The sequence below is a fragment of the Engraulis encrasicolus genome, chromosome 24 (assembly GCF_034702125.1).
Source record: "Engraulis encrasicolus isolate BLACKSEA-1 chromosome 24, IST_EnEncr_1.0, whole genome shotgun sequence".
Classification (NCBI taxonomy): domain Eukaryota; kingdom Metazoa; phylum Chordata; class Actinopteri; order Clupeiformes; family Engraulidae; genus Engraulis; species Engraulis encrasicolus.
In genome coordinates this window covers 23,316,588-23,343,842 of record NC_085880.1, presented here as the reverse complement: position 1 = coordinate 23,343,842, position 27,255 = coordinate 23,316,588, and the positions used below count along the sequence as shown (strand labels likewise).

The 27,255-nt window shown below is 44.3% G+C and overlaps 1 protein-coding gene across 1 annotated transcript; it reads right to left on the bottom strand.

Annotated features, from left to right (window-relative positions):
• Positions 1-4,505: 4,505 nt before the first annotated feature.
• Positions 4,506-26,308, bottom strand: tnfaip3 (tumor necrosis factor, alpha-induced protein 3). Its single transcript, XM_063191633.1, has 9 exons — positions 26,070-26,308; positions 24,498-24,838; positions 14,725-14,915; positions 14,019-14,160; positions 13,476-13,646; positions 12,788-12,968; positions 10,892-12,030; positions 7,099-7,298; positions 4,506-6,360 (listed from the first exon to the last, which is right to left on the bottom strand). Exons 1-9 carry the CDS (start codon positions 26,099-26,101, stop codon positions 6,091-6,093), a joined length of 2,667 nt encoding a protein of 888 aa, XP_063047703.1. The 5' UTR covers positions 26,102-26,308; the 3' UTR covers positions 4,506-6,090.
• Between the last annotated feature and the right edge of the window lie 947 nt (positions 26,309-27,255).

Below are 27,255 nucleotides of genomic sequence, written 5' to 3'. Positions count from 1 at the left end.
CAGAAAGAATAAAATTAAGGTTTTTGAGCGACCATCTCACTCTCCTGATCTCAACATCATTGAGCCACTCAGGGGAAACCTCAAATGTGAGGTTCCAGCAAGACACAGATATTATAGGAAACAACCATTCTGCCAGGAAGAATGTGCTGTTTTGTCATCTGAGAAAATTAAGAGCCTTATCCACAACTACCACAAACAATTTAGAGCGGTCCTTGATGTTAAACAGGGCCATATTCAGCATCAGAAGCTACGGTATGTAAACTTTTGAACAGGGTCATTTGGGTAGTTTGGGTTGTGTTCATGCTTTTGAAAGAGTAAACACAGAGGATTGCTAATAAATGTCTTAAGCCAGTCACTAGCAATGAGTGAAAAAAAAGGTTTTGTGTAATCCTTCATATTTTGTGAGAAATCGCAGAGAAAGCGTATATTCTGCTGGGGTATGTAAACATATGAGCACCACTGTAGCTTCCATCTTCATCAGAGGGTCAATGACACACTAATGTAGCACTATGGTAGAAAAATTAAAATTAAAATTGATCAAAACCAAACCAACTGTTACAGCATTCTATTGGCAGAACAGCATGCAGTCATTGAGGCGGTATAATTGTTATATATATAAAACAGAAATAAAACGTATACAATTTGATTCTAAGGACTGTGGGGGTATAATATCCCCATTAAGGTGAAATGATAAGCTTTCCTGTCATTCACAGAGCTTCAGATAAAAATAAAGTCAGCAGGGAGTGGGCGGAGGAGTGACTGCTGGCCTTTCGCTATGCGTTGTCACATGCAGTGTTTTCATAAGTACTCACCTGTTGCTGGGCTGACTGTGTGAGCCACCCACGCGGACCAACATGGCCACACCAACACCAACGCAACATCTGAATGTCACCTTTCCCCTGAACACATACTTCCCTCCCCCCGCCTCTCAAGGGGTCTTCCTCTAGACACTCCAAATCACTACCCTGTAAAAAAATAAATTTCCCCAAAGAACCATCAGTTTGCCGCTGTGGGGGAAACCCTGAAAGTGCTTCTGAGGAGCCTTAAAGTTATAGGCCTAAATGTTAAAACCTAAAGAGGTGGTACATTGTTCTTGAAAGAATCCAGGGGTTCTTTTTAAGACTCCTCGAAGATCAAACTAATTTTACTGTGCTATTGGTTCTTTCAGGAATCTTCAGGTTTTTCCCAGAACTTTTAGGTTCTTCAGAGAACTTTTAGGTTCCCCCACAGTGCAACTAAAGATTCTTTGAGGAACTTTGAAATTGGTTTGACCCTACTGTGGCACTAACGGTAGGGCACATGTCTACTATGCGGCCGACCTGGGTCCGATTCCCAGCCCGGGTCCTTTGTCGGCCCTTCCCCATCTCTCTCTCCCAACTCACTTCCAGTCTGTCCTCCACTATCGTGTCTGATAATAACCAATAAAGGTTTGAAACACCCCCCCCCCCAAATACTTTTAAAAACCCATTGTAATTGGTACAGTGTACAGTGACATTGAAAGGGGCTTGCCTGATTTTCAATGTATAAAAGAAACAATAGGGGGGAAATGAAACAGTTTGTTCTGTTAGAAAGAGGAAGACACTTTCACATGACCGGGAACTCACAACATGCAAAATGAGTGGGCACACAATTCCACTGTAAGGACCATATGCAACTGAACTGACAACGGCCATTGCCAGGCCCAGAGCCGTGGAGCAACAGGAGACAGTTTTGTTGGAGGGGGGTGACTGGTAGCCTGGCTCTCACGCAGACCCTTCGTGCTTCATGCATCTTAGTTAAACTTCGTGAGCTCGCACGAGGGTCTGGCAATCTTAGACGAGCCCGAACGGAATCAGATATTTCACAGCCTGTCCAATCAGAATCACGGGGCGGGATCGCGGGGCGAGGTATATACAAGTCAGTGGTTAAAGTAGTACCTGATAAAAAAAGCCATGTGAATTCTCCAATCAGGTTCGAGCTGTTTTGATGACTGTTGGTAACAGCCATCGCGTGAGAACCAGGTCAGGTGACTGGATGAATTAGTGTGTTTTTTTTTTAACTTAGTGTGTAGAAATATTTAATGATGGTTTTCATTCATCTTCGCAGTATTCTCATACATACAGTAGTCTTTGTACTTGATATTGTATATTACAAGACATACGGTATGAAATATTTGGAAATCAATACAGTAATTGAAATTGGCAGACAAATTAAAAAACAAGCCAAAGATTGCACTTGCATTATAGTATGTGTAGTGGAATAGGAAGTGAATGGGTACAAGCACATCTGTAGGTATTGTGAAGTGTTCCGTACAAGAAGAAACTGCTACAACATCTCAAATTTGTGTCATTTTCTTAATAAAAATAATTTATTTGCAGGACAACATATAAATATTTTCAACACATGGTACAGATATTTGTTATGAATAAATACTAAATAAACAAATCAAGGAGAGAAAAAAGGCATTTCGTACAATAGTCTAATATGAAATTTTTAAATTCCAGACTTTCTTCGCCGTTTTAAAGAACCATCATTGGAATGTCGCCATGAGTGTCAAAGAAAGTACCATCCTTTAAAACCAGAGCAGCGTTTTTAGGTTATTGTGCAATTTTGAGATGGTCTGCACTCCCCTTAGACACAGACGTAAGACCGAAAGAGCACATTGCCCTCTCGAAATGAATCTCCTTCAGCTAGCCGCAAGATGTCGAACCCTTTTTTTTCTCGGTGCGTTTCTTCTGTGTAAAGCACATATGTGTAACTATCTAGGCCAACATTTATCTAGTTTTTCAAGTAGACAAAAGCTATACATTACAGTATTGGGACCTTGCAGATGCATACAGATATATTGAAGTGATCCATGTTTGTATGTGTGTGTGTGTGGGCTTTAAATAAAGTAGTAGCTGCACAAAGTTTAACATTTAACACCCCCCACCCCCTCCCAACACACCTCAGTCAGAAGACACAGTTAAGTACACAATGAGCGCCGTTACATGCGAGGAATATTTCCAATTTTAAACAGAATGGTGGCAGTATTTGGTTTGCGCACAAGTTGTGCATGAACTCATTCTGAATGTGGCCGTGTTGCGGTAAATATTCCGGTTGCAGTACGCTGTTCCACACATGTAAAACATAACATACCGGAACTTGTTTCAACCCCAAATACTGACAATATTCTGCTTCAAAACAGAATAGCCTACTCTGCGCATGCAACTGTGCTCAATGAGTTGGTTAGCACACCTCTGGGGGATGTTCCACTAGAGCCATACAGGTTAGGAGGTTTTAACACCTGGGGGGTATTCCAAGAACCTTGCTCAAAAGTAAACCAAGTTAAGTTAATCTTGTGATTTTTTCAATTTAGCAAGGTTGATTTCTCCCCCCTCTTCCCCACTGCAGGACAAACAGACCCAGGCTAAGTGACTAGGCATACATTCTGGAATATCCCCTCATCCCCCCCTGCGAAAAGAAAAAAATCCTCAGTTTAAAACCAAGACGCCATTTTAAAGGTCTACAGTGATTTGAGGCATGGTTCAGTATTGCCTGTATTTTGTTCATTCAACATATTATGTGTCACTCCAGTCCACAGAAATAACCAGGGTCAAGTCATTTAGCATTTATCCAAGTAAATCACCAAACTTTTTTTTTTCTCTGCCAATTGAAGATAATTCTGCCATTGAGATTTGTGCACTTTCAAATTTCAGAATTACAGAATTACATCAGAATTACAGGTGTGGGGCATTGTTGGAAAGCATAGGAAAGTAGACTTTCACAGTAGAGGTCATTCCCCAACTGCCCCATTGGTGACTTGAGCTTGGTTGTGCTACGGCCAGACACATATGTCCCCTCCACTTTCTAAGTGGTCTGTCTGTCTGACAGACTTAGCCCCTCAAGTGGATATCCAAATACAACATCATTTGGCAGCTTCACTCCAAAGCACATCATGTCGATTATACTAATAATGAGCACACAGGCTGAGTGTGTGTGTGACAGGCATCCAGTGGTTCTTTTTAAGAGACAAATACACACATACACTCTAGGTAGTTTAGATAGGACTGATAGGTAGGTAGGCAGAGACAGAGATAGGTAGATGAGTACGGTAGATCGTTAGGCAGACCGTTAAGGAAAAAAAAAGATGGATTCTCTGAACTGAAACGGAAATTAGGAAGGCAGGGCGCGAGTGTACAGGAATAATGTGCATGGAGGAAATCGTGCTGTGTGTGTGCGCGTGTGTTTGTTTGAGTGAGTGAGTGAGTGTGTGTGTGTATGAGCTTGAGTACAATTACATTAAGTCATTTTCTTCATCATTATACTGTGCATGTTGCACAAAGAGAATGGCTGATGGCTGTGTCTGTCTGGGTTCTCCAGGTTCCTTTATGTATGTGCGTGTTCTCCATGGAATGTGTGGAACCGTTATGTAATGTTAACAAGTCCTCAAGGCTCTGTTTTGGAGAAGAGCGCCGACAGAAAAAAACAAACAAACAAACAAACAAAACGACATTAAATCATTTGTCCACCATTTTACAAAAAAATTGAAGGCAGGAAATTACAGAAGTTTTATTGCACTTTTTGAAACTTGTTTTTCAGGAGCTACGACGTGTTCATTAAGTGGCACCATGCACCACCGATTAAGAATCGCAAAGGATTCTGGGTACGGGGTGCGGTCTGTGGTGCGTACTGCATGTCGCAAAAAATGTTCCTGCTCTAATTGAAAAGACAAGTGTGTGTCTGTATACTGTAGGTGTGTTATGTCTGCTTGTGGAGCCAAGAGTCAGTATGGAAATATACTGTAGTGTGTAAGGATTGTATGTTGTGTGTGGAGTGTGTGTGTGTGTGTGTGTGTGTGTGTGTGTGTGTGTGTTGTTAGCAGGGGTGAGAGGCAAAAAATACAAACTCAGTGTCAAGAAAGGCAACATGTCCTCCTCCATGATGGCACGGAGCATGGTGGATAGACGATACAGTCAGTCCAGTTGTCTAGTCCACTGCACAGCGCACATTAGAGGCTCAGTGGAAATAACAAAGGCATTATCCCATGCCAACGCCAGACAAGTATAAACCGAATGTTTCATTCAGGCCAGTGGCGTTTTTGTGTGTGTGTGTGTATATGTGTGTGTGTGTGTTTAAGAGTTTCTTGCTTTGTGTTTGGACTGGTTTGTTAGTTGTTGGGATATGCGGCAGGGGTCTTATACATATTTGTTCAAATCAGTGTTTTGGCAACATGCACCGTTTTGTGTTTTTGTTTTGCGTATGTCAAGTTATTTGTTTTCCTCAAAACTTTACATTTGTAACTTTGGTCAGTTTATGCTACTCTTGAGCATAAAAAATAAGATCACTTCATTTAGGTCCTTGCATGTCTGCGATTCGCCCTCTTGCTCGGATAAATATTTTGATGGACATTCAGTTGTCAAAAGCGGATACCTCTTCCCAGGCAGGCAGTTTGGCACTAAACACACGTCTCCATAAACGTGCGTGTGTGTGTGTGTATGTGTGTTTTTGGAAGGAGCCAGGTGTTCTGGACTGTGGGGTCACCCTGTTGCCCGATACACTTTGTTTAAAGACGATTACATCGTCCACATATTTTAAGGGAGAGAGACAGCCAATTTGCACGTTTGGCACGCAAAATTTAAGCCAAAACTTGCCCTTATCAGGCCGATTTCATTTCGGGATTTCTAGATTTTTTTCTTTTTGTCATTCGGCCTTCAGCTGATTTCGGTGAAACGGAGATGTGGTGTGGTGGCGGTATGACAAAGACAAAGGCCGGCTTCTGAACAATTTCCAGAAACCAAAAGAAAGAGAGCTGCTTGTGACTCAAACATTTTGCCTGGCTTGCCTCGGACTACAATAAGCCACATTTTTCTATGTCCATGACTGTGCATGTTTTTCAAGGAGAAAATTGGTTCATTCTTGCTGTCTTATGAGTGGCACGTGCAGGTCCGCCGACAGGAGGGGCCAAACAGGTCAGTTGTCCCAGGCCAGGGGAGACTGGGTGCCCAGAATAGGGTCCCCATTACATTGTATGCATTGAGAGAGGAGCTCTTTGAGATGATTTTGTCCCAGGCCCAGTCAAAGCTGTCAATGGCCCTTGGCGAGTGTTTGGGTTTTCGTTGGGACACTTCCTCAGCCACGGTAGATCTGTTTGAAGTGGTCGCACTCATTGCAGTAGCCCTGTTTCTCCTGGTTGGCGTAGTGGTCACAACCCAGCGTGCGGCAGCGTTGTTTGCTCTTCTCCTTGGGTGCCTGGGCCCGCCGGCCCTCCATGCGCTGCCTGGGCTGCCCCACGCAGTCTGGGCACAGGTCTGTGCAGCCGGGAGACAGGTTCTTGCAGCCGCTGCGCCGACACTGGGCCTGGGACCCGGTGGTGGGTGGTGGACGAGCTTTGGGTGCCCTCTGTTCAGAAGGTAGACACAAGGTGGGGGAAAAGTTCAAATGTGTGAATGTGTAGACGCGGATGTGTATTTGAAAGCACTTGAACTCAACTGTATAGTTGTGATCTTGTGCCACATGAACACATTTTGATTGATCTTATTGATTGAAAATATAATAAAATTAAGACAAGGTTCCGTACACTCACACAATAAAATGGAATGTCTGCACACTCACACCCATTTTGCGTTGACATTCCCTTTTTTATATTTGTAAGATCCTTTTTTGTTCTCCACCTGCATACTAGATCAGCGCACCACTATCTCCTATCTATCTATCTGTACAGTTGCAAAAACCTTGTACAGAAGGCAATAAAAGAATGAGCCACCTTCAGCCACACACATATACACAAGTAAAGGTTGTTAATAATACGATAAGTGTCTAACCAGGTAGCATGCCACAGGACATGCTCTTGTTTGAACATTGGCCATGACGTAGATTTAGTATTGATCATGGGCTACACTAGCAGAGTTGTAGACATCCAGGAGAGTTATGAAAGTACATATGGAAGAGTCTTGTTAATCATTCTCAGAGGTTCTCTCACCATGACTTGCGGTGACAAGTGAACTCCTCAACTGGTGGCAAAGTTAGCAAGTATGCCAACTACATTATATTTACATTGCCGTTCCTCCTGATGGTTTCATTAATAACCATTGACATTAATCAATAAAAGACAAAAGAGAGCGGAGAACGTCCTCTCACCATGACTAGCGGTGGCGAGTGGGCTCCGCGGCAGGTGGCCTGGTTGAGCCGGGCGCTCTGCTCCTTGACGTAGCACTTGTTGCAGTAGCCCTCCAGCATGGCCTTGCCCAACGCCCCGCAGCCTGGCCCTCGGCACCGCGGACAGTTCTGGAAGCCCGCCTCGGACGTGTGTCTCGGCTGCACAGTAGCTGGTGGTGCTTCTGCACAAAGGAGGGAGGACAAGCATGGTGTTGATTTTAGGGACAGCAGGGTCACATCTCACTCGTTGACAAACACATTCACAAGCACACATTCAACATTTTCTTTCCTTCTGTCCTTTTCCCTTGACTTTGACTGTATGCATTGATGGCTGTACATGTATGTGTACCATATATTGGTATGTCTTGCAATGTTGTTTCTGTGTATTATGTATATCACAGGTTAATTTCCCCCTCGGATCAATTAAGTTAACTATTCAACATACTGTCTGATTATTTCTAAAAGGCAGCAACAACACTGAGGAATTTAAGATATTAAAGTAGTCCTCGGCAGTTTGTGCAAGCTTGCAATATGCCCTCTGACAAGCCTGTCTGAAAATCTACACAGTCATAGAAAATATTCATCCCAAACAAGCGTCGATACAAATCTGAATGTGTCTACTGTGGTACGTGAAGTCGGATTTTCTTATGGCAAGTTTGATTTTTTCTCGGGGTTGTCAGTCAGAGGTTACACGTGATAAGTTTTGACAGTCAGAAGAGTCACCGTTCACCAAATATTGACTCATTTAAGCATTGTCTGACTGGTGAGGGCCATAAATTAACACCTTTGAAAAACCAACGTAAAGTCCCTTCAACAATTTAAGATATGTGCCGTTTATACCAAGAGAGAATGCACATCATCAGTCGGCAGTGGCACTTTCTGTGTGTGACTAAGCAGAGTTGTCTCTGAGGGTGAAAATCACCATCGGGTATTTTTTTTAAATTTAATTTCATTCAACACTTTCATTTTTTTGTAGATTTTGCAAGTTTAGGTCTTGAAAAAACCTACTCAATAAATCCATAAACAGCATTGGTTTATCTAAACGCAAACATTGTGCCTTTTCTATGGTCAAGATAAACTTTCAGATCCGATTTCTCTGTTTTCTACTTGAAGATGTGAAAACTTTCAAAATGCAACAAATTCATCAGATATCACCATATGCCCATGTGTAAGGCATCATAAAGAAGATCCTAATCTATGGTATGATTAACTCAATATGCCCCTTGGCCTACTTGTGGTCTGCTTTCTCCTGGTTAGTCACATATGACTTGACACAGGATTTAGGGGCAATAGGGTCAGCACTCCTATACATACATTCTGATATCCAAAAAGCAGGAACACCACAGACAAACTTTAGATAACTGAAGACACCAACAGACAGTCTGCATATGCATTTGGAGAATATGACTTGACACACGCCACCACTGAAATACCCCCCCCGTAGGCTAGCTCTGAAAAATGGGTCAGGTGGAACCGAGAGTATCTTGTTGGTGGCGATGAGACAATATGGTGCTAGTCTCAGGATGAATGTGTGTGAGGGTATTACAAGTACCTTGGACGTCCCCGACTTGTAATTAAAGAAGTATCCGGATACAGAAGTCTGAAATGCCTGCGTCATGTTCCGTCTATGACTAAAACTCAACACAAGCCCTCAGCCTCTGGGTAATGTGGCCTTTAAGTTGTTGAGCGTGTTCACTGGAAATAATTTATAAATGTTACGTATTTCAAGATAGGTTTCCATACTGATATAAACACAGCTTAATTAAGCATTGCTTAATTTCAGTTTTGGTGACATTTCATGATTTTAAATGGTGAGGGAAATTCACACAGTCTAAACATCTAACTGAATCAGTCATCCCTTGCAGAGAGAAAAGTCGGGGGTGACTGAGGCCGGGGAATACCCCCGAAAGGGTATTATTGGAGCTTGGGGCCAGGGTTGTTAGCCTGGCTACTGCCAGACTATATCAAAAGAGACATATAGTCTGGCAACCATCTATTCATTTTCACATAGGGGAGGTTAATAATTCTCCAACTGTGGGCAGAGGGCCACTGGTAGGCCCTGAAGGTATTCCTGGTGGGCCGTGAAATCTTTTTCTAACAATCAAAAATAATATGTGTGTGTGTGGTGCTGTTGAATTGTATTGCTTTTTGGGTCAGAGGTGGGCCCCCGAACGTTTGTGAAAATGTCAAGTGGGCCCCTAGTTGGAAAGAGTTGGGAACCCTGATCTTAACTATTTCAAATACTATTTAAAGCTTAATGGACAGCTGGTTTCACAATGGTGCTAGCATGGTGAATCTGTATCCCTCACTGTTCAAAAGTTGGGATCCCTAACTACAGTAATCCCTAACAACATGGGAATTCCAGGCTACACGTTGGCAATGTAGGCACACCATACTTCTAGAAAGCACTGGCCTTAGGCTTTGGGTTTCCCACAGTGAATTCATTCACCTGGTAGTCTATAGCCTTGCCTCCAGAGGTGGTTGGGCCAGGTATTATGATGACTGTCCCTCTGCTTGCGTCTGTCTGCACACATTGTGCATGGGTCATTTTCTGGGGGCACCAAACACACAACAAAATCCCTATGCCCAGGGAAGATCCACCTGGCTGGTCTGAGTGACCGAGACGTCAGCTTTCAAAATAAATAGTCCGGATTGACCATGAATGTTGCAGTGTTGCGCTTTTTCGCAGCCCTAAAGTGATTCCTCTCAAAATAGCTGGACTTTGTGAGAGAAAAAAAAAACTTTGAGATGAAACTGGCTACCTTACATGTAAGAAAATTGTACCTTGCTTCAAGAAAAAACGCTTCCTCCGTGACCGCTGTAATGTGTGTAATTCTAGCCATGTATGCATGTAAATTTCACTATGCAAATGTATGAAGCTAGCAACATTTCCTTAACCAGGCAAGGCACACTACCACATGAAAGGTATATTCTGGCACCACACCATTGGCGAATTTGTGGAATCAGTGGTTGGCATCTAAACCGGATCAAGCTGTTTAACTGCATGTAACAGCTGTGTCTTCTTCATGCTAAGCGCTTCCCTGATTCGAAAGAACAAAAAAAAACCTACACAAATACAGCATTGTGACTGAAGGACAGAGCTTGTGTCTTTTTGGCTTATCTACAATGGTGCGGTGTTAAACCTCACCAGGCAAAACACATTTTCGTTCATCTAGGTTCCTCTGGTTTACTACCTTTCCTTAGTTATTCTTTTCCAGCAGTTTGAGTGAAATCAGATTGTTACAGTACACGTAGAACAACGACCTAAGCCTCTGTAAGTAAGAATAAGAGCCAACTCTCAGCAACTGGAGACATGAATTCATTTACAGCCATCAAGTAGGATGGCACTCAGATGCACAATTTTTCACCATGTGTGGAGGTGCTGCGCCTATGTGCGTAAATGAGGGTGAGAGTAACGAATCATGAGAGAGAGATATAGAGTTAGGGGCCAGTTGAATGAATGGAAATCCTTCATTGAAATCACATTGGAAGCTGTGTGTGGATATTAGGAACCAGATAGAGAACATGGTTATTATGTCTGGGTTCATAATGTCTAAGCATTTCTTTCGTCGGCAAGCAAAAAGACCAGAAAAAGGGCAAGGCTTAGAGTTAGTATGTGTGTGTGTTTGTGTGTGTGTGTGTGTGCGGGCGTAAAAACATCCCCTTAAAATGCACAACATGTACCCTGAACCGTACACAAGCACGCGCGCACACACACAGACACACACACACAGACACAGACACACAGGTTTGGTAGGGAGCGTCTTCCACTTACGATGGTTGGTCTGATAGTCCACATAGCAGATGGTGCAGAAGCCCAGTTTCTCCTGCGTGCCGAAGAACTGGCACCCGCTGCGCTTGCACAGGCGCGCCGCACTGTTGGCACTAGGCACATGCCAGGGCGTGAGCCCCGACGCCGCCGATCGCTCCGCGTCCCGTAGCTGAGTCCACACGGAAGAGGAGGAGGTGCCGGGTTCTAGCCGGGGAGCGGGCGGGGGGGCAGGGGCAGGTGGCTGGGCGTCGCCCCGCTCGGCCGCTGTCCGTTGCATGCAGGGCGGGCACAGTCCGTTGAATATCCTGAAGGCTTCCTGTTGGCACATGCCGCAGCGCTCCGTCTCCCGCTCCCGGTCGCGTTCCCACTCCCGCCCGCCGCCGCCACCGCCACCAGCCGCCCACTGGTTCCAGCCGTGGTGGTGGTGGTGATGCGTCGTGGGCCCGTTGAGGGGCGCGCCGGCGGTGTTGTTGGCACCGGGAAGGACCGGAGGTGGTGGTGGTGGGGGGTTCTGCCTGGCGGCGAAGCAGCGCTCGCATAGTCCGTCGTGCTCCACGCTCAGCGTGAACAGGCAGCCGGGCGTCTTGCACTTCATGGCGTGTGTCTCGCTGTAGAGGCTGAGGCTGGGGGCGGTGGGGGGTGCCGAGCGCGGGCTGGGCATGATGGCCCGGTCCACAGTACCGCCGCCGCCGCTGCCACCGGGCGCTCCTCGCCCGCAACCGTGGTGCGCCGCTTCCGAATCGGAGCCGGTGGTGGTCTGCGATCCCACCAGCGTCGCCAACCCCGCTGCCGCCGCCGTGCCACCCGCCACCACCACCCCGTGCCCTGCTGCCACCACCGCCGCAGACGACGACGACACCACGCCGGGCTCCAGCTGGCGTCCGGCCTGCCGCTTCTCAAAGCACTCGTGGCAGTGCGGCTGCGTGTCCACTGAGACGTAGAAGGTGCAGCGCGGCGTGGCGCAGCGGATCTCGATGAGCGAGAGCTGGGAGACGGAGAAGGCCGGTGGAGGGGCCCGATGCTGGCCCTGGGGCGCCCACATGGCCTCCTTGTCCTCCTGCCAGCGCTTGTACTCGTGGTTGACCAGCTGCAGATAGTCCTCCATCAGATCCATGTCCTCGGGAAGGTTCCCCTCGTCCAACCTGCACATGTCAATCAGCACACGGGTCAAGCAGGTGGAGTTGATTAACGTTTCAGTCAGTTCCCTCATCCCAAGAATGAAAGCAGGAATCTGAATAGTCTAGCTTGATGTATAGTTATTACATAGTACATTATTAATCTGTCTAATGCATCAAGGGTCAGCAAGCTGAATTGATTAATATTATAGTATAGTCCCCAATAAATGAAAACAGGAGCCTGATAGCATTTTCATTTGTTGTATAGTTTTTGTACATTATGGATAAGTAGCCTACATATTTTATACAACAGGTATGCTGTAGTTTGGATAAGCTGAAATGAGATGCCCCAGACGTTTTCCATTTTCAGAGTCATCCAACATCAAAGCTTTCTGAAGGGGACTAACATGATCCAATGTTTACAGCAGTGATGTTTTGAGCAGACGGTTGCAGTTTCGAATTCCACCCTTACAAATACATTGAATGTATGCCACTTGATCAAGGCACATAACTCCTCACTGTTGCAGGAATTTCAACTTATATCCCATCATGACTATGTCCCTTTGGATAAAAGCGCCATTTAAGTGTAATGTAAATCCAATGTAAAATGTGGTTTGGGCCTTTTTGCAAGTTTGCAAGTCATATTGTTTTATTTATTGACTCTATTGACGGTCTGTACAAGAGTTCCAACGTGCCTGGACTCCCAATTTAAGCACAAATGGTAAATGTTAAAAAAAGTAAAACTTTGAACATTGTGTGTGTGTGTGTGTGTCAGTGTGTGTACCTGGCGGCGTTGATGATGCGCGTGGTGTCGTAGGCGAGGCTGATGACGGGAATGTCCATGAGGAGCAGGTAGTCCTTCAGGAGACGCTCCTTCTGCTGGGCCTCCTTCTCCGTCAGGAAGTGCACGCGCAGCTCCTCAAAGCCCCCGCGGCCCGGGTTGATCAGGGGCACCGCACGGATCTCTACACCACCAAGAACACGTGAAGAACAGACACAGGACACGGAGGAGATCGGAGTCAAAAACATCAACACCAGTATCTTCGAGTGCCTTGAAAAGCACTGTAAAACTTGTCATTACTATTATTGTTGTTGTTGTTGTTATTGTTTTTGTTATTAGTATTTAGTATTGAAAACACAATAGCTGCTGATAGGTTTTCCTTGATAATCTGATTGAATTACTTAATTTTTGCATAAATACGAATGCATAATCACCATGTCACATGTATTGCCGCAGAAAAGCAACAAAAAACCCCCCATATATATCGTTTTTAAATATTTTGTAGGGGCTTTTACGCCTTTATTTGATAGGGCAATATAAGATAGTGACAGGAAGTGAGTGGGAGAGAGATGGGGGAGGGTCAAGAAATGACCAATCCTGTGTAATTTTTAATATACCTCTAATAACTAACTGGAGAGTTAATTCACAGCATGGATGGGTCAGTCCAGGTGTGTGGTGCGGTGGTGCTCACCTGGGCCGCTGTCCTTGATGGTGATGAGCGGGGCGAAGTGCTGCGAGTCGTAGCCGAGCACTATGGGGTATTTGTAGCACTCGCTGGCGGGCCAGTGGAGCGGCAGGTAGACTCCGCCCACATTGAGAGGGGCGAAGGAGGAGCCGGACTTCATACTTCTCACCACGCTGTCTGTTAACCAGAGACACATTACACTTAATATTATTGCACTGCATTCCAAATTATTTTCACCTATTTCCCTAAATAATCAATACAAATGACAAATCAGCCTAATTTTCTAGTCATCAGCCAAATGAGTACTGTAGTGCCTTTCCTTGGTCTGTCTAACTAGCTTAGGCTGCCAGAACTTTCACGGAGCGGGTGTTAAAAGTCATTGCCCTCGACATAGGCCCATTGTAAAAGACTGGAGTAACTGTTTGAGACGTGTGAAGTCGGTGTAATGAAAACAATCAAGGAACTTGACAGGCCTTGTAGCCACATATCCTTTATTACTGTAACTTTATTACTGTACCTACTACACCAGATGGGAGGTGAGCAACCAACCTGCTATGACCACAATGGGTCTGCGCAAGATGTTGGACAGCACAAATATGTGGATGTCCTCCAGGGAGTCGAACTGCAGCCCGTTGCTGCTGGAGACCGGCGAGGCCATGTCCACTATCTTCTTCCACTCCTCCTCCCAGTTCTGGATCACACACACACACACGCGCACGCACACACACACACACACACACACACAGATGGACACACACACACACACACACACACACACACACACACGCGCACGCGCACACACACACCGCACAAGGACGTCAGCAGGACAATAAAAACTGCAACCCTGGTAAGTTTGACGGATGTGGCTCTGCTAAAAAAAAACAAAAAACCTCACACTCTTATCAATGAGGCTATCGCAATGAAACCATGGAAAACCCCTGACAGTGCAGTACCGAAAAAAAGACACTGCAGCCACATAACAGCCAAAACAATCCTATATTTATTGGTGTAACGTTCTGTACGACATAGTCGGTTATATAGTTATAGCTGGCTGACAGCACTAACGGTGATCCATCTTTGCAAAGTTTCTAAAGGTAAACAGGGCTTGTTGCTCTGTGTGTCAACTTACACAGCCAGTAAAAAAAATTACAATAATGATAAAAACTTCTTTTTTTGATGATTTAATGTATTGTACCGCCGTGTGCACCTCACACGTGTTTACAATAACAATGAAATGGATGAAGTAATGTGTTACCATGGTGGTATAGCGCAGGCCAGTCTGGGTGAACTCCTGTGAGTGGAGGAGTTCTGTCTGGTAGCGGGCCCGGAAGTCTGTGGTGTCTGTTTCCTTCAGGACGGCATAGAGGGTCTTCCGCAGGACCAGGTCTGTGTCCTGAACGCCCAACATGTACTGCGACGCAGCATGAAGCAGGCAGTTGCCATCTCCTGGAAAACAAAACCAGGAAGTAAGTCAGTACATTTTATGTTTAACAGTGCTTTTCACTGACAAGACAGTCACAGTGCTTTAGCAATTTGATTAGGCTATGGTGGGATAATGAGGAGGGAAAAAAGATACATACACATACGTACATACAATGAACTAAAAAGCCAAAGAAAATGCAAGTAAATGAGCATAAAGGAAGTCCACTAAACATAATAAAAAATGATCTGCATACGCAACGGAATTCTCTTTTCTGATTGGCTGATGGGGTGGCCATTAATCCCGTAGAACCAGTCAGGCGTCAAGCGTGCGACTAAGTTATAGGCACATAGAATCTTTATTTGGAATGCCGACGGTATCTAAGGAAACTGCACATCGTCTATGGCACATCGCCAGAGTTCTGAGCCGCCGCCTCGCCATTAACTTTGTGTAACCGGTCACCTCGTCGGCCTTTACCCCTTACATAATAGCAATAGTAAATAAAAGGACAACAACACATAACACAAACATAAAAATAAACACATAAGTGCAAAATGACTACACACATTTCACAACAAAATCAGAACATCTCTAGCCCATTTCTAAATTTCCAATACAGTAATTCAAAGAAAAAAAAACTTCAGTTGCGTCCAACGCGACTACATTTCTGTCTGCTTTCAAAGCCCATCACAAAACTGAGACAGACCTGTTAAGGTTGAGGATACAACGGTTTGACTCCATCAAAAATCATTCTCAGTATCCATAGGCAAATAAAGTACCGGTACATTCCAGACCCACAGTGCACCCCCAAGGATCTATTGTAGGTCCAATGCTTTTGTCGTGCTTTTACAAGCTCCCCTCTGGTACTGAAAGGTTTCATTGCATTTCTTCTATGAAGCTAATGTTCAACTACATCCCACTTCAAACCCGCAATTTTGTGTAACCTCACTAGATGAAATTAAAACTGGGAAAGTTCCTTCAGTTAAATGGACAACAAAAAAATAACGGAAGGCCCTTGACGTTGAAATCTTTGATGTCCCATCCATTTAAGCCTTGAAATCAAAGCTCAAAACCCGTCTTTATTCTTTATTTCTCACCATCATGTCCAGACCTAATGCTGCAAGCTTGAGCCTGAAACACTGTGTGTGTGTGTGTGTGTGTGTGTGTGTGTGTGTGTGTGTGTGTGTGTGTGTGTGTGTGTGTGTGTGTGTGTGTGTGTGTGTGTGTGTGTGTGTTAAAGAGGTTGCTCTCAAATTTCCCTAATGTTTTCTGGGATCAGCAGTACATACACTCAAAGCGTGATGAAGTTTCCAAAACTGAATATGCTTTTTTTTCTCCCAAACACAGCGTTTTCCCTTTTTGGTGTAGGGAATAAATCAAACTAAAGTTCCTTCTTTTTGTCTTTTTTTATGATGTTCTTGGGGCTTTTGTAGCCGAAACGCCAGTCTGACCCCTGCAATAGCTGAATGAAGCAAAAAAAAAGGACAACAAAAACCTGAGTGCGATCCATTCCCTACACCGTTTACAAGACTGGACATGGACATCCGCCATCACTTGAGAAGATAAAAGTACCTGAGAGATAATAAGCGATAACACACAAGTCAGTAATCTTTGCAAAAATGCCCCGTTAACTTCACCTGGACTTCCCCAAAGTTTCCAGAGAAGCATACACTGTAGTAGGCCATAAATTACAGGAGAGTAGTTAATGATACTCTGCTGATGTTTGAGTGAACTTGAACAAGTGGTACAACCACAGCTTTGGCTGGGCCCAGGACAAAGCAATATGAAACTGCCCCCTTCAATACAGTACAATGCAATGGTGACCCAACTCTGGACCCTCCATGTCTCTGAGGCCTTTGTCCCCTCCTGTCAGCTTCCATGACGATTATGCTTGTGGGTCATTCCATGTCAATTCACACGCCTTCCCCACATGACCCTCTCTGATTTACCCGATATCTCACATGCAGGTACCTTTTGATGTCAATTGAAAGAATACCAAGTATTAGCACCCTACGTCCAACGGTTGCAGAGATGCAGCCCTCCAAAGTTGGGGTGCCATGCCCACTTTTCAAGCCTGTGAATTGCATAGAAAATTTACAAGCAGATTTTGACACCTCTGGTTTTAGTTTGAAGGAAGATACAGGCCTACAAATCACCATGGCCCCTCAATATGATCCTGTCTACCAGATGATGTGCTTACAAATGGCATGCCTTGATTATTTTTGGCTATATTAAGCCTTAAAAACTGAATTTGTGAAACGCGTGTTGAAGAGTCTTGCCATTTTGGGGTTTCAGATCTTGGAAACTATGTATGCTTTGGGAGTTATAATTGATTTTCCATCATATTTGGAAACTGTACAGTGTATTCCAAAAAATATAGGGCGCTCAGACGTTGAAAGATAAAGTAGGAGGGACTCAAAAACAGCGTTGGGACAAAATTACCTTACGGTACCCTCTACTTTAGGCCTCAAATTAACCATGTGGGCACTTGATGACTGGAACGCCCTTTTAACACCATGTACAGTAGCACTGTATCAAACATTCAAGCTTGGAAAAACTTTGTTTTTCAAAGTTCTTCATATTAATCTTGGCCTTCAAAGTATACGTTTTTGTCTGTCTTATCACAGTGTCTGTTTTGTCTGCTGCCATCTGCTGGTCAAAAAATGCAACAACAGTGTAATGTAAGAAAACAAAACGGGCTGGAAAATCTTGCCCATAATTTACCAATAAAGTAGCCTAGAAATCTTGACGCCCTTAAGGGGTTAAGCTCGCTAGGCTACCAATAAAGCACTTTAATTCTACAGTTTATTGCTATATATTAATTATGATTTTAACGAGCATTATTCAGAATGCTCAATCATGATTACATTTCCACCAGGACACCCCCACCCCCATGTCTGGTAGAAACGTAGTGCAAGGTGAGGCCACCTTGGGACTGGAATCATGATTTAGCATTAAGCAGTCACACTTAGGAAATTATTTAAACTATACATATTCATCATGCTTGTTAAAATCATAATTAGTATATAGCAACATACTGTATAATAATTACAGTGCTTTATTGGTCAATTATGGGCAAGATTTACCATCCCCTTTTGTTTTCTTAAATTACGCTGTTGTTACTTTTTTTGACCAGCAGATGGCAGGAGACAAAACAGACACTGTGATAAGATATAGAGAAAAACATATACTTTGAAGGCCAAGATTAATATGAAGAACTTTGAAAAACAAAGTTTTTCAAAGCTTGAATGTTTGATACAGTGCTACTGTACATGGGGTTAAAAGGGCTTTCCAGTCATCAAGTGCCCACATGGTTAATTTGAGGCCTGAAGTAGAGGGTACCGTGAGGTAATTTTGTCCCAAAGCCGTTTTTGAGTCCCTCCTATTTTATCTTTTAAAGTCTGAGCGCCCTACATTTTTTGGAATACACTGTACAGTTAGCAAATATGATGGAAAATCAATTACAACTCCCAAAACATACATAGTTTCCAAGATCTGGAACCCCAAAATGGCAAGACTCTTCAACACGCGTTTCACAAATTCAGTTTTTAAGGCTTAATATAGCCAAAAATAATCAAGACATGCCATTTGTAAGCACATCATCTGGTAGACGGGGTCATATTGAGGGGCCATGGTGATTTTTAGGCCTCTATCTTCCTTCAAACTAAAACCAGAGGTGTTCAAATCTGCTTGTAAATTTTGTATGCAATTCACAGGCTTGAAAAGTGGGCATGGCACCCCAACTTTGGAGGGCTGCATCTCTGCAACCGTTGGACGTAGGGTGCTAATACTTGGTATTCTTTCAATTGACATCAAAAGGTACCTGTATGTGAGATATCGGGTAAATCGGAGAGGGTCATGTGGGGAGATTCTAGGGAATCATGTGAATTGACATGGAATTACCCTTGTTGGTTGTGGGATCCGTCTCCGACGCAGGCTTGCCCTCATACAGACACCTCTCAATGTGTCAACAAACATTCAGTCAGTCCAGTTACCTGGGAGTGAGTGTGTACTATAGCTACAACTCAATGGAGTGTGTGCACACACTTTCCCCACTAGTTTCACAGCCACACGCAAGTTGGTGTTGTGTGCACATTTGTGAGAGACCTACTTTGAGGCACCTGCTCACGAGGTCTTACAACGGTGACAACAAAAACACAAGACTATCACATCAAATCACACTCAAAGAAAAGAGAGCTCCTTCTGTCCGGAAGAGCTAGACGGATGGCAACCTCATTGCCTTGCAGGACTACAAAGTGTGAAAAGGCTGCAAAGAAAATAACAGGAAACGTGTGGAAACTTTTTTTAGACCTACATACGTAAGTGCATGGTCTTTTGTTTGCGTTGACATGCATGGGCCCTAAAATTACCTGAAACACACCCTTGAATTCCAGATGCACAGCAGCCTAAATTCAATTTGAAACACCACTAGGATGTTTTCAACTGACAGAACTGTAATCCATGACAGAGGACACGTCTGAGCTGTAAGTGCAAAAGCTCCCATTCTGTGGTTTCCACTCTGCAGACAACAGTGTGTTTTTTTCTGTCATTGTGCAACACATGTGATACGCATGTTAGACATACACCAAAATACCCCACCTAACCTAACACACAATTACTTACAGCCACCACCCACTTCCCCCACCAACCCCCACCCCCAGTACACACACACACACACACACACACTATACTAAATACAACATACAGGAATTTCCCACAGTGTGTGTGTGTGGTTCACTCTGAGTCAGACACGATAGTTTGGTGTCGCACTCCCTCTCTCTCTCAAAGCACACGGTATCGGCCTCAAGAACGAGGACGCATGGACTTTCCCAGAGGGCGGGGCTTGCCTTAGCTCATTGCCTGGTTACAGCCAATAGGAAGTTGGCAATAGTGGAGATGGAGAACATGTACACACAACGCTATGCAGTTTTGCACTCTTGACAAAAAAAAATATAGAGAGGTGGCGGTGTGGAATCTCGGTTCCGCTTTTCTTTTTCCTGGTTTTATATAACAACTAGAGTCAGCCAATTCAATGTCCTTGTTTGGATGACAACCACAGCAAGTGATAAGATTGTGTCCTCTTGGTATCTGTTTAGAACGAGTGATGGGAAGTCTGAATTTAGAAACTAATGCAAGACAAGGCAAAGGGAGTCATGGGCTACTAACACTCAAACTACAAGTCGGGCAATGAAAAGTAAACCCTTCTGCTTAGTAGACTTTTGTAATAACAATTTTGAAGAAGAAAAAAAATCCCCTGCACTTTTGGTGCACTTAAACAATGTTTGTCATGTCAGCCGAAAGCTACTTGTTGACACTGAAGTGAGTTGAAAGGATAGTGCATTGTACAATATTTACTTTTTTGAATGCTTTTATACTGTATGGTCATTTACGCATAGCTCCAGTTAACACTCCTTGCTCCAGACAGTCCATGAACCATGTGAGCAGCTGATCTACTGTACGCTATAGAGCTCTTCAGCGTTGACGTCAACTTGTATGCGGCGTTTGGACTACCGGTTCGATGGCGATTTTTTACATTGCAAAACGCCATAGAGATTCAGGTTTGGCAAAAATATAAGTTGCACGGCAACAACGAACATTAGCGTGTCCCCGCATCCCTTTCTCATTAGTGGAACGGATCGTATCATCATGTTGGTGTATTCACATGTTAAATCATGACGATTATAATTCAATATGGGGCACCTAAGTCACGCCCTCTACTTCCTGGTTCATGGGGCAGAGGGAGTCAAAAAATGAATACTGGGCTTTAAAATGGGTGATTTTTGGATTTGTGGTGCAAAGGTGGAGGTCCAAGGTTTGGATTGGTGTCAAAAAAACACTACATTTTCAAGCCCAGTCATTATTTTTTGACTCCCCCTGCCCCATGAACCAGGAAGTAGAGGGCGTGACTTAGGTGCCCCATTGCTAACCCCTTTCTGATCATTAAAACTTCCGAACTACATACTTTCCTTTGGTTGCCATGGGTACAACCCTCCGCACGTACATGCCGTTAGATACAGGCGCCGCTTCTGTAGTCGCCAAAAGCTTCCGGGTTTAGCATATGGACGCAACATCGTATTTATGTCGAAGTTTGACACAAAATGATCAACCATGTCATACCTACAGCCTATTTTTAACACCCTCGACAGTTTGCGGGGGTTCGCTAAGCGCGTGCTTGCACTCGGAGCTTATTTGAAATTTACCCCTATTCATTCTCAATGGAGGCCGGAAGCCGATACGAACCAGGAAGTCCTTAAATGCTAACATTAAAGACTACAATCTACTACATGCTTCCGCGTTACTGAAGAACTCTATTCTAACACTAGCGGGCCCAAACAACTCGTTCTGAAATACAGTCAGTCAACTGTACAACTTCACAACTCTTCTTTGTGACACTGATTTTTAATTATGACCATGTTTTTATAGCCTATACATATCTATTCAATATTTTGTCACATACAAGTTACAACATGGGGCCCTCTGGTTCATTTAAACGGCCTTTGCTCATCCAGACATAACCATGTCCACTGCAAAAGACCCCCATTTTTCATGCTTCCTGTCAGGTGAAGCAGTCTTGCTTGTTTGGTTGAGGTTTTTTTTTTTTAAAAGAGAAAGTCTGGAATTGGACATATGATCCCATCTCGGAAATACCCCGCCATGGACTTGCTCAACCACATCCTTATCCTCATCAGCTACGGGCCGGCTTTCAATCACACGGCTCCAGAAATACACAACAAACAAACAAACAAACGAAAATGGCTTTACAATTGAGAGCCAGCAAAGAGCACAATGACAACCAAGCAACAAACGTTTTCCCCATCCCTTGTTGTCTGCCCCAACCCTTCCAATACACACTACTTTCATTTGGATCCAAGAGACAAGCAAGGAGCACAATTCTGGGAGTGGACACTGATAGGATGGCGGATCTTAAAGACTTTAAACTTATAGAAGTATTCTTATTAATGTAACGCTCAACGTTCAAGGATAAACAAAACATCTGTCTCTAATGGGGTAACTACCAAAAATAGCTAGCCACACACACACACGCGGACACACACACACACACGCGGACACACACACACACACACACACACACACACACACACACACACACACACACACACACACACACACACACACACACACACACACACACACACACACACACACACACACACACACACACACAGACACACACACACACACACACACGCGCGCGCGCGGACACACACACGCGGCCACACACACTCGGACACACACACACATTTCTACACTCCCTCCTCCTGAAATGATTGCCCATTCTGTAAATTCCATGTTGAGGAGTCACTTACAGACATAACACGTGTGTCACTATTCAATCTGGACTTTTCAGAATGTGTAATCCTCTTTTTCGTTTCCAAAGAAGAAATATTCCTACTCCCTCTGCCTAACAGGGGAATTGCTATCAGGGTTTCCTCCTTTACCAAAATACTACTAAGCTTACTCTTTGGTCTGTCCATGTACTGTATGGGTTCACAAAGTGTTATGGATATTTGGCTTTCTGTAAGACATCTGAGAAGTGAACCACTTCAAAAGTGAATTCGTGTAAAGTAACAGCAACTGCAAATGCTTGAGGATGCGGTTGAGGATGAGTATTTGGGGGGCGGCTATTATCAGAGATTCTTTAAGTATATAGAGATATGCCAACATAATAGGTTTCTATGGGCACCTAACATGACCAGGTTCCGGTCTGCCTAAAGGGGCGTGTCATAATGCTCCTACATTGAATAGAACAGTCCTTAGGTCTGCCTAGGTCTGCCTAAGGGGGCTATAATAGAACCAGGAAACAATGGGCCAATGGAACCTCTCTCTCTCTACTCTCTCTGCTATTATCTTTAGGCTAATCCTAACATTTCACCTGAAAGCCGTACCTAACTATTTATGAATGGTGTTATTGGTATCCAGATGGGGAGATGTGCTTTTCTTTCGAACGTTCTAAAGTTCTGGGCTATAAATATTATGTTATGCTTTTAGTGCTTGTGGTACTTTTTGACGTTCAAAGACCATCATAGTATGACAAGGGGAAAAAAACAAGAAGTGTTTTGTCATTTGTTTCCATAACTTTACTTCCTGTTCAATTCTCGTCACTTGTTGTCCCTACTTTGTCCACAGGCAAAAGGGGACGAATGAAGAGCGAAAACCCCGGTAATTTAGTTACACATTCACAACTCTTACTGTACACTTCAAGCAAGTCTCCATTGCGAGCACTTACAGTAAATGACTCGTATACATTCACAAGGGACACTCCAGTGAGACAAATTTCCTTTTTCTTATAGTAGTCATACAATGACTTTGACTCCTGCTTGACAAAGAGAAAGTCAGGAGTGACAGTGTATGACAGACTAGTGTATGCAAGTCATATTGTTGCACATCTAAAGGATCGCTTTTGGCACAAGATTTTTCCTGGGCTTCAGATTTCAGGGAGGTTGTAATCGCACCACTAACTAAACTCTGTACGTATAGATGCAACAGGTTATGATGAATACACAAACTATCACCTATCTTGGCGAGTGTTGTCAGTTACTGCTTCAGAAGTAAATAAATAATAATAAAAACATGGCAACAGTGGTTTGCCTGTGACTAAATAGCTAATTTACTGGTATGATTTATGTGGTTCTCCAATAGCATAGGCTAATTTAGAAAATCATTGTACGGAAGATGTAACATTTTTTATGAACTTTCTGGTTCTAAGGGGCTGGAATCGCTCAGCAGTGATAACTCGCATAACAAAAAGAAATGATCATACACACGTGTCTACACGCTGTGTGTGTGTGTGTGTGTGTGTGTGTGTGTGTGTGTGTGTATGTGTGTGTCCCATGTGTTAAATGTTTCTGATCAGGGGGTGCTGTGACGCAATTTGTTAACACAACGTACCATTATGGGCTTGCATCCCCACGAGGACCAAGGTTCGAATGCAGCCTGGGTCATGCCAACCCTAACCACCCTCCACTCCCCACTAACCACCTGTCACCATCTTCACCGGCCTATACAATATAGGCAACAAAAGGCCAACATGTCTTGGATTTCAACAATGGCATTGGGTCTTACCAACATCTCGATCCTAACATCATTGCTCTCTCTCCCACTTGTTTCTTGTCACTTCGTCATGGTCTCGTCCAATAAAGGCTTAAACGACCCATGAAGCATATAGTGCAATTTCTAGCCTATAGGCCCCCATGGAATATTAGATGCACCCGCTCCAATTAAGAAAAAAAAATGTGCATCTATAGGCCGCACGTCTGTATAGGCCGCAGGTGTCTGACTCCGTATTGTGACATGGGATATTTACGCAACACTAGCTCTGGAGCAAACTCCCCACTCACTATGTAATGCAATGTTATGTGCTAGTCACAATCACTTTGTGCTTGTAACAGTCTATACATCATACAATCTATATATTTTGTACCAGCACCAGCACCAGCTTCTTGATCATGCGGCACCAGTTACGCCGCTTCTTGAACCTGACCCATCTCTCTCACACTTCTTTCTGGTCACTTCTTCACCATCCTCTCCCAAAAAGACACAAATAACCCCCATACAACATTAAAAGAAATGTTTCTGATTGGTCTTACCGTTGGTCCGGAGAGGCACTAGCTTCTTGACCTCGCGGCACCAGTTGAGCCGCTTCTCCTGCTCCAGCGAGCTCTGCATGGCTCGGTCCAAGATGGCTGACTGGATGACTTCCCGAAAGGTCTGTGGGAAGTGGCTCATGCGGATCATCTCCAGCGTGTGCCGGTGCATGCCGCGCAGGTGGTGCACCAGGCCGCCACTGGAGGCCGGCTTCACCACGTCGTTGGGCACCCTCTCCCGGATCTTCATGGCCTTGAACAGGTTGCTCACAAACAGGAACTTGGGCAGGAAGTTTTGACCCTGCGACATGGCGTACTCCAAAACAACGGGCACCAATTTGGTACTAAAGATGGAGAAAGAGAGAGAGAGAAAAAAGAAAGAACAAAGTGTTAGTGAGTAAGAATTATCATACCATGATCTGGCGGAGAAGGCGGTGTGAGCAATGTTAAAAATGAAGTTGACAAAAACAATGGGCACCAACTTGGCAGGGCCTACTAAAGGTTGAGAGAACAAGAAAGGGCCAGATCACCATGGCATGACTTGGTTGAGAAAACAGCATGAGCAAGAATAAAAACTAAGTTGACCAAAACACTGATTCATGCCTGTAGTAGGCCTACACAGACAAAGAGCGATGTGGTAGCCTGCACTAAAAAAGGCTCAGATTTAAGTGACAGGAAAGACATTTTACATTATTTATTGCCTTTGTGTCAAACGCTACCATCAAGTTTGTGAGGGGGCAGATCACTGGAGAAATGTCATCTTAACAATACAAAGAGAGCACCTGATACACGAGCATTTTTTGCTGCTAGACATAAGGAAGGCGGTCAAATGACAAGCATGTCTCACTAAACAGCACGAGCCTGGCATGGGCAAAAGACCACAGGAAGTTGCTAGGTGAAAAGGCACTCTCACTGTAAAGATGGCATGGCACTGCAAAAGACAAGGGCACCAGTCACCCCATCAGAGGTGTTTCGATTAAATGTGTTGATGGTCACAAGCTAAGGTTATGGGCACGTTATTTTTGTATAGCATTGACTCCCTTCCTCCACAGAGGGTAAAGACCCTCGTCAAACACGCACTGTCTTCGTGGCTTTGTGTGCCTTTAGCTGGCTACACAACGTAGACGGCTACAGCACAGAACTGGGCACCGCACAATGGAGACCGCCGCAGCTAAGGTACTTCGGGCTCGAAAAAATATTACAACAGAAGCCCTTACTGACGCTACGATTACGTAATTGGTTTGATAGACAAATTGTAACAGTGCAAATCAGTAAGTCGTGACATTCGTCGTTGCCTTTGTCTGCTAGACAGTAATAACGCTAGGAATATTTCATGCTTCGTTAATGCTGTTTAATTGGTGGTAGGTGACGTATTCGTAAACAATGGCTGTCAAAAACGGTGGCGACGCCGAGAGAGAGAAGGCAATCCTGCTACCAGACCGAGTGTGGTTTTGAATAGGCTACTAGACATTTGTATGAGACACTTTTAAACCTAAAGGCCTACCCCGTTAGGTCTCAAATATTGCTGCGATGCCGGACCTGACAAAAGGCAAAGCGACAGGATGCAACTCTTACCTGTTCAATATGTCGATATCAACAAAGCCCATAAGATGCTCCGACTAGACCACTGGCACTTCACTGAGTGTAACCGTAGTCGTCCATAGCGCCATTAACGTTCACTCACAGGTCTCTGTACAGTGTCCTCACTGTTTAAAATGCTAGCTCACAGTGTTAAACTTAATAAAAGCGAAGCTTTTCAACGCGGAATTGAACGCGGGGATTTCCAAAGGGTAGGGACTTTCCACACGCGCTCATACAAGATCAATCTGAATGCAATTCTCTCTGCGGCCACAGCGAAGAGCGCCAGTTCTCTGACGCCATCACGCTCAAATTGACGTGCCCGACGTATGTTTCTCCACCCTTTGTAGGCCTACGAGGGGCAACAAGCGCGTCATGTTTGGTGTTGAATTCATTTATGAGGGCATCAACTTATTATGAGGGCATTTTCCTATTTAAACTACGATTTGCGTACACACTTTCTCCATTCCATGTATAAAAACAATTAAACCAAAGTTCCTCTTAGCAGGCCACGACCTTTGTCCAGTTTATCATAATCAAGCCCAGAGCCACACCAGACTACCAAAGTTTGATAGGCCTACTACACCAAAAATCACACTCACACACGCAAGCGCACACGCGCACGCGCGCACGCACGCACACACACACACACACACACACACACACACACACACACACACACACACACACACACACACACACACACACACACACACACACACACACACACACAACCCATAAAAAACACACCTGTGTTTGTGTGTTTTAGAGTGTTTCTTTCTTTATTTCTGAGAGTGTGTGTGTAGCCCTATCTCACGCCTTTCGTAAAGTCTTCACGAATATAATATATTAATTTTCGTGGTGCGTTCACGTTATTGCCCGCCTTTCGTAAAGTCTTCACGAAAATAATAGATTAATTTTCACGCTGCCTATTCACTTGAATTGCCCCACTGCTGCTATGGTTAGGGGCGGGGAGGGGGTGCTGACAGAACACTGCTGATACACTCGGGACTCACTAATTTGACGCCCTTTCGGTACTTACGCCTTATGTCCCCTAAACCTAAACCTAAACCTAACCCTAACCCTAACCTTAACCCTACCTAACCCTAAACCTAACCCTAACCCTAACCTTAACCCTAACCTTGACCCTAAATTGCTTGTTTGAAATGTTTGATTACCATGT

Coding starts and splice junctions, on each gene's coding strand:
- tnfaip3 (XM_063191633.1), bottom strand. CDS start 26,101: ATGGGCTTTGTTGATATCGACATATTGAACAG. Junction 14,161..14,724: donor GCCTGCGCTATACCACCATG/GTAACACATTAC, acceptor TGTGTGATCCAG/AACTGGGAGGAGGAGTGGAA. Junction 13,647..14,018: donor ACCCATTGTGGTCATAGCAG/GTTGGTTGCTCA, acceptor TCTGGTTAACAG/ACAGCGTGGTGAGAAGTATG.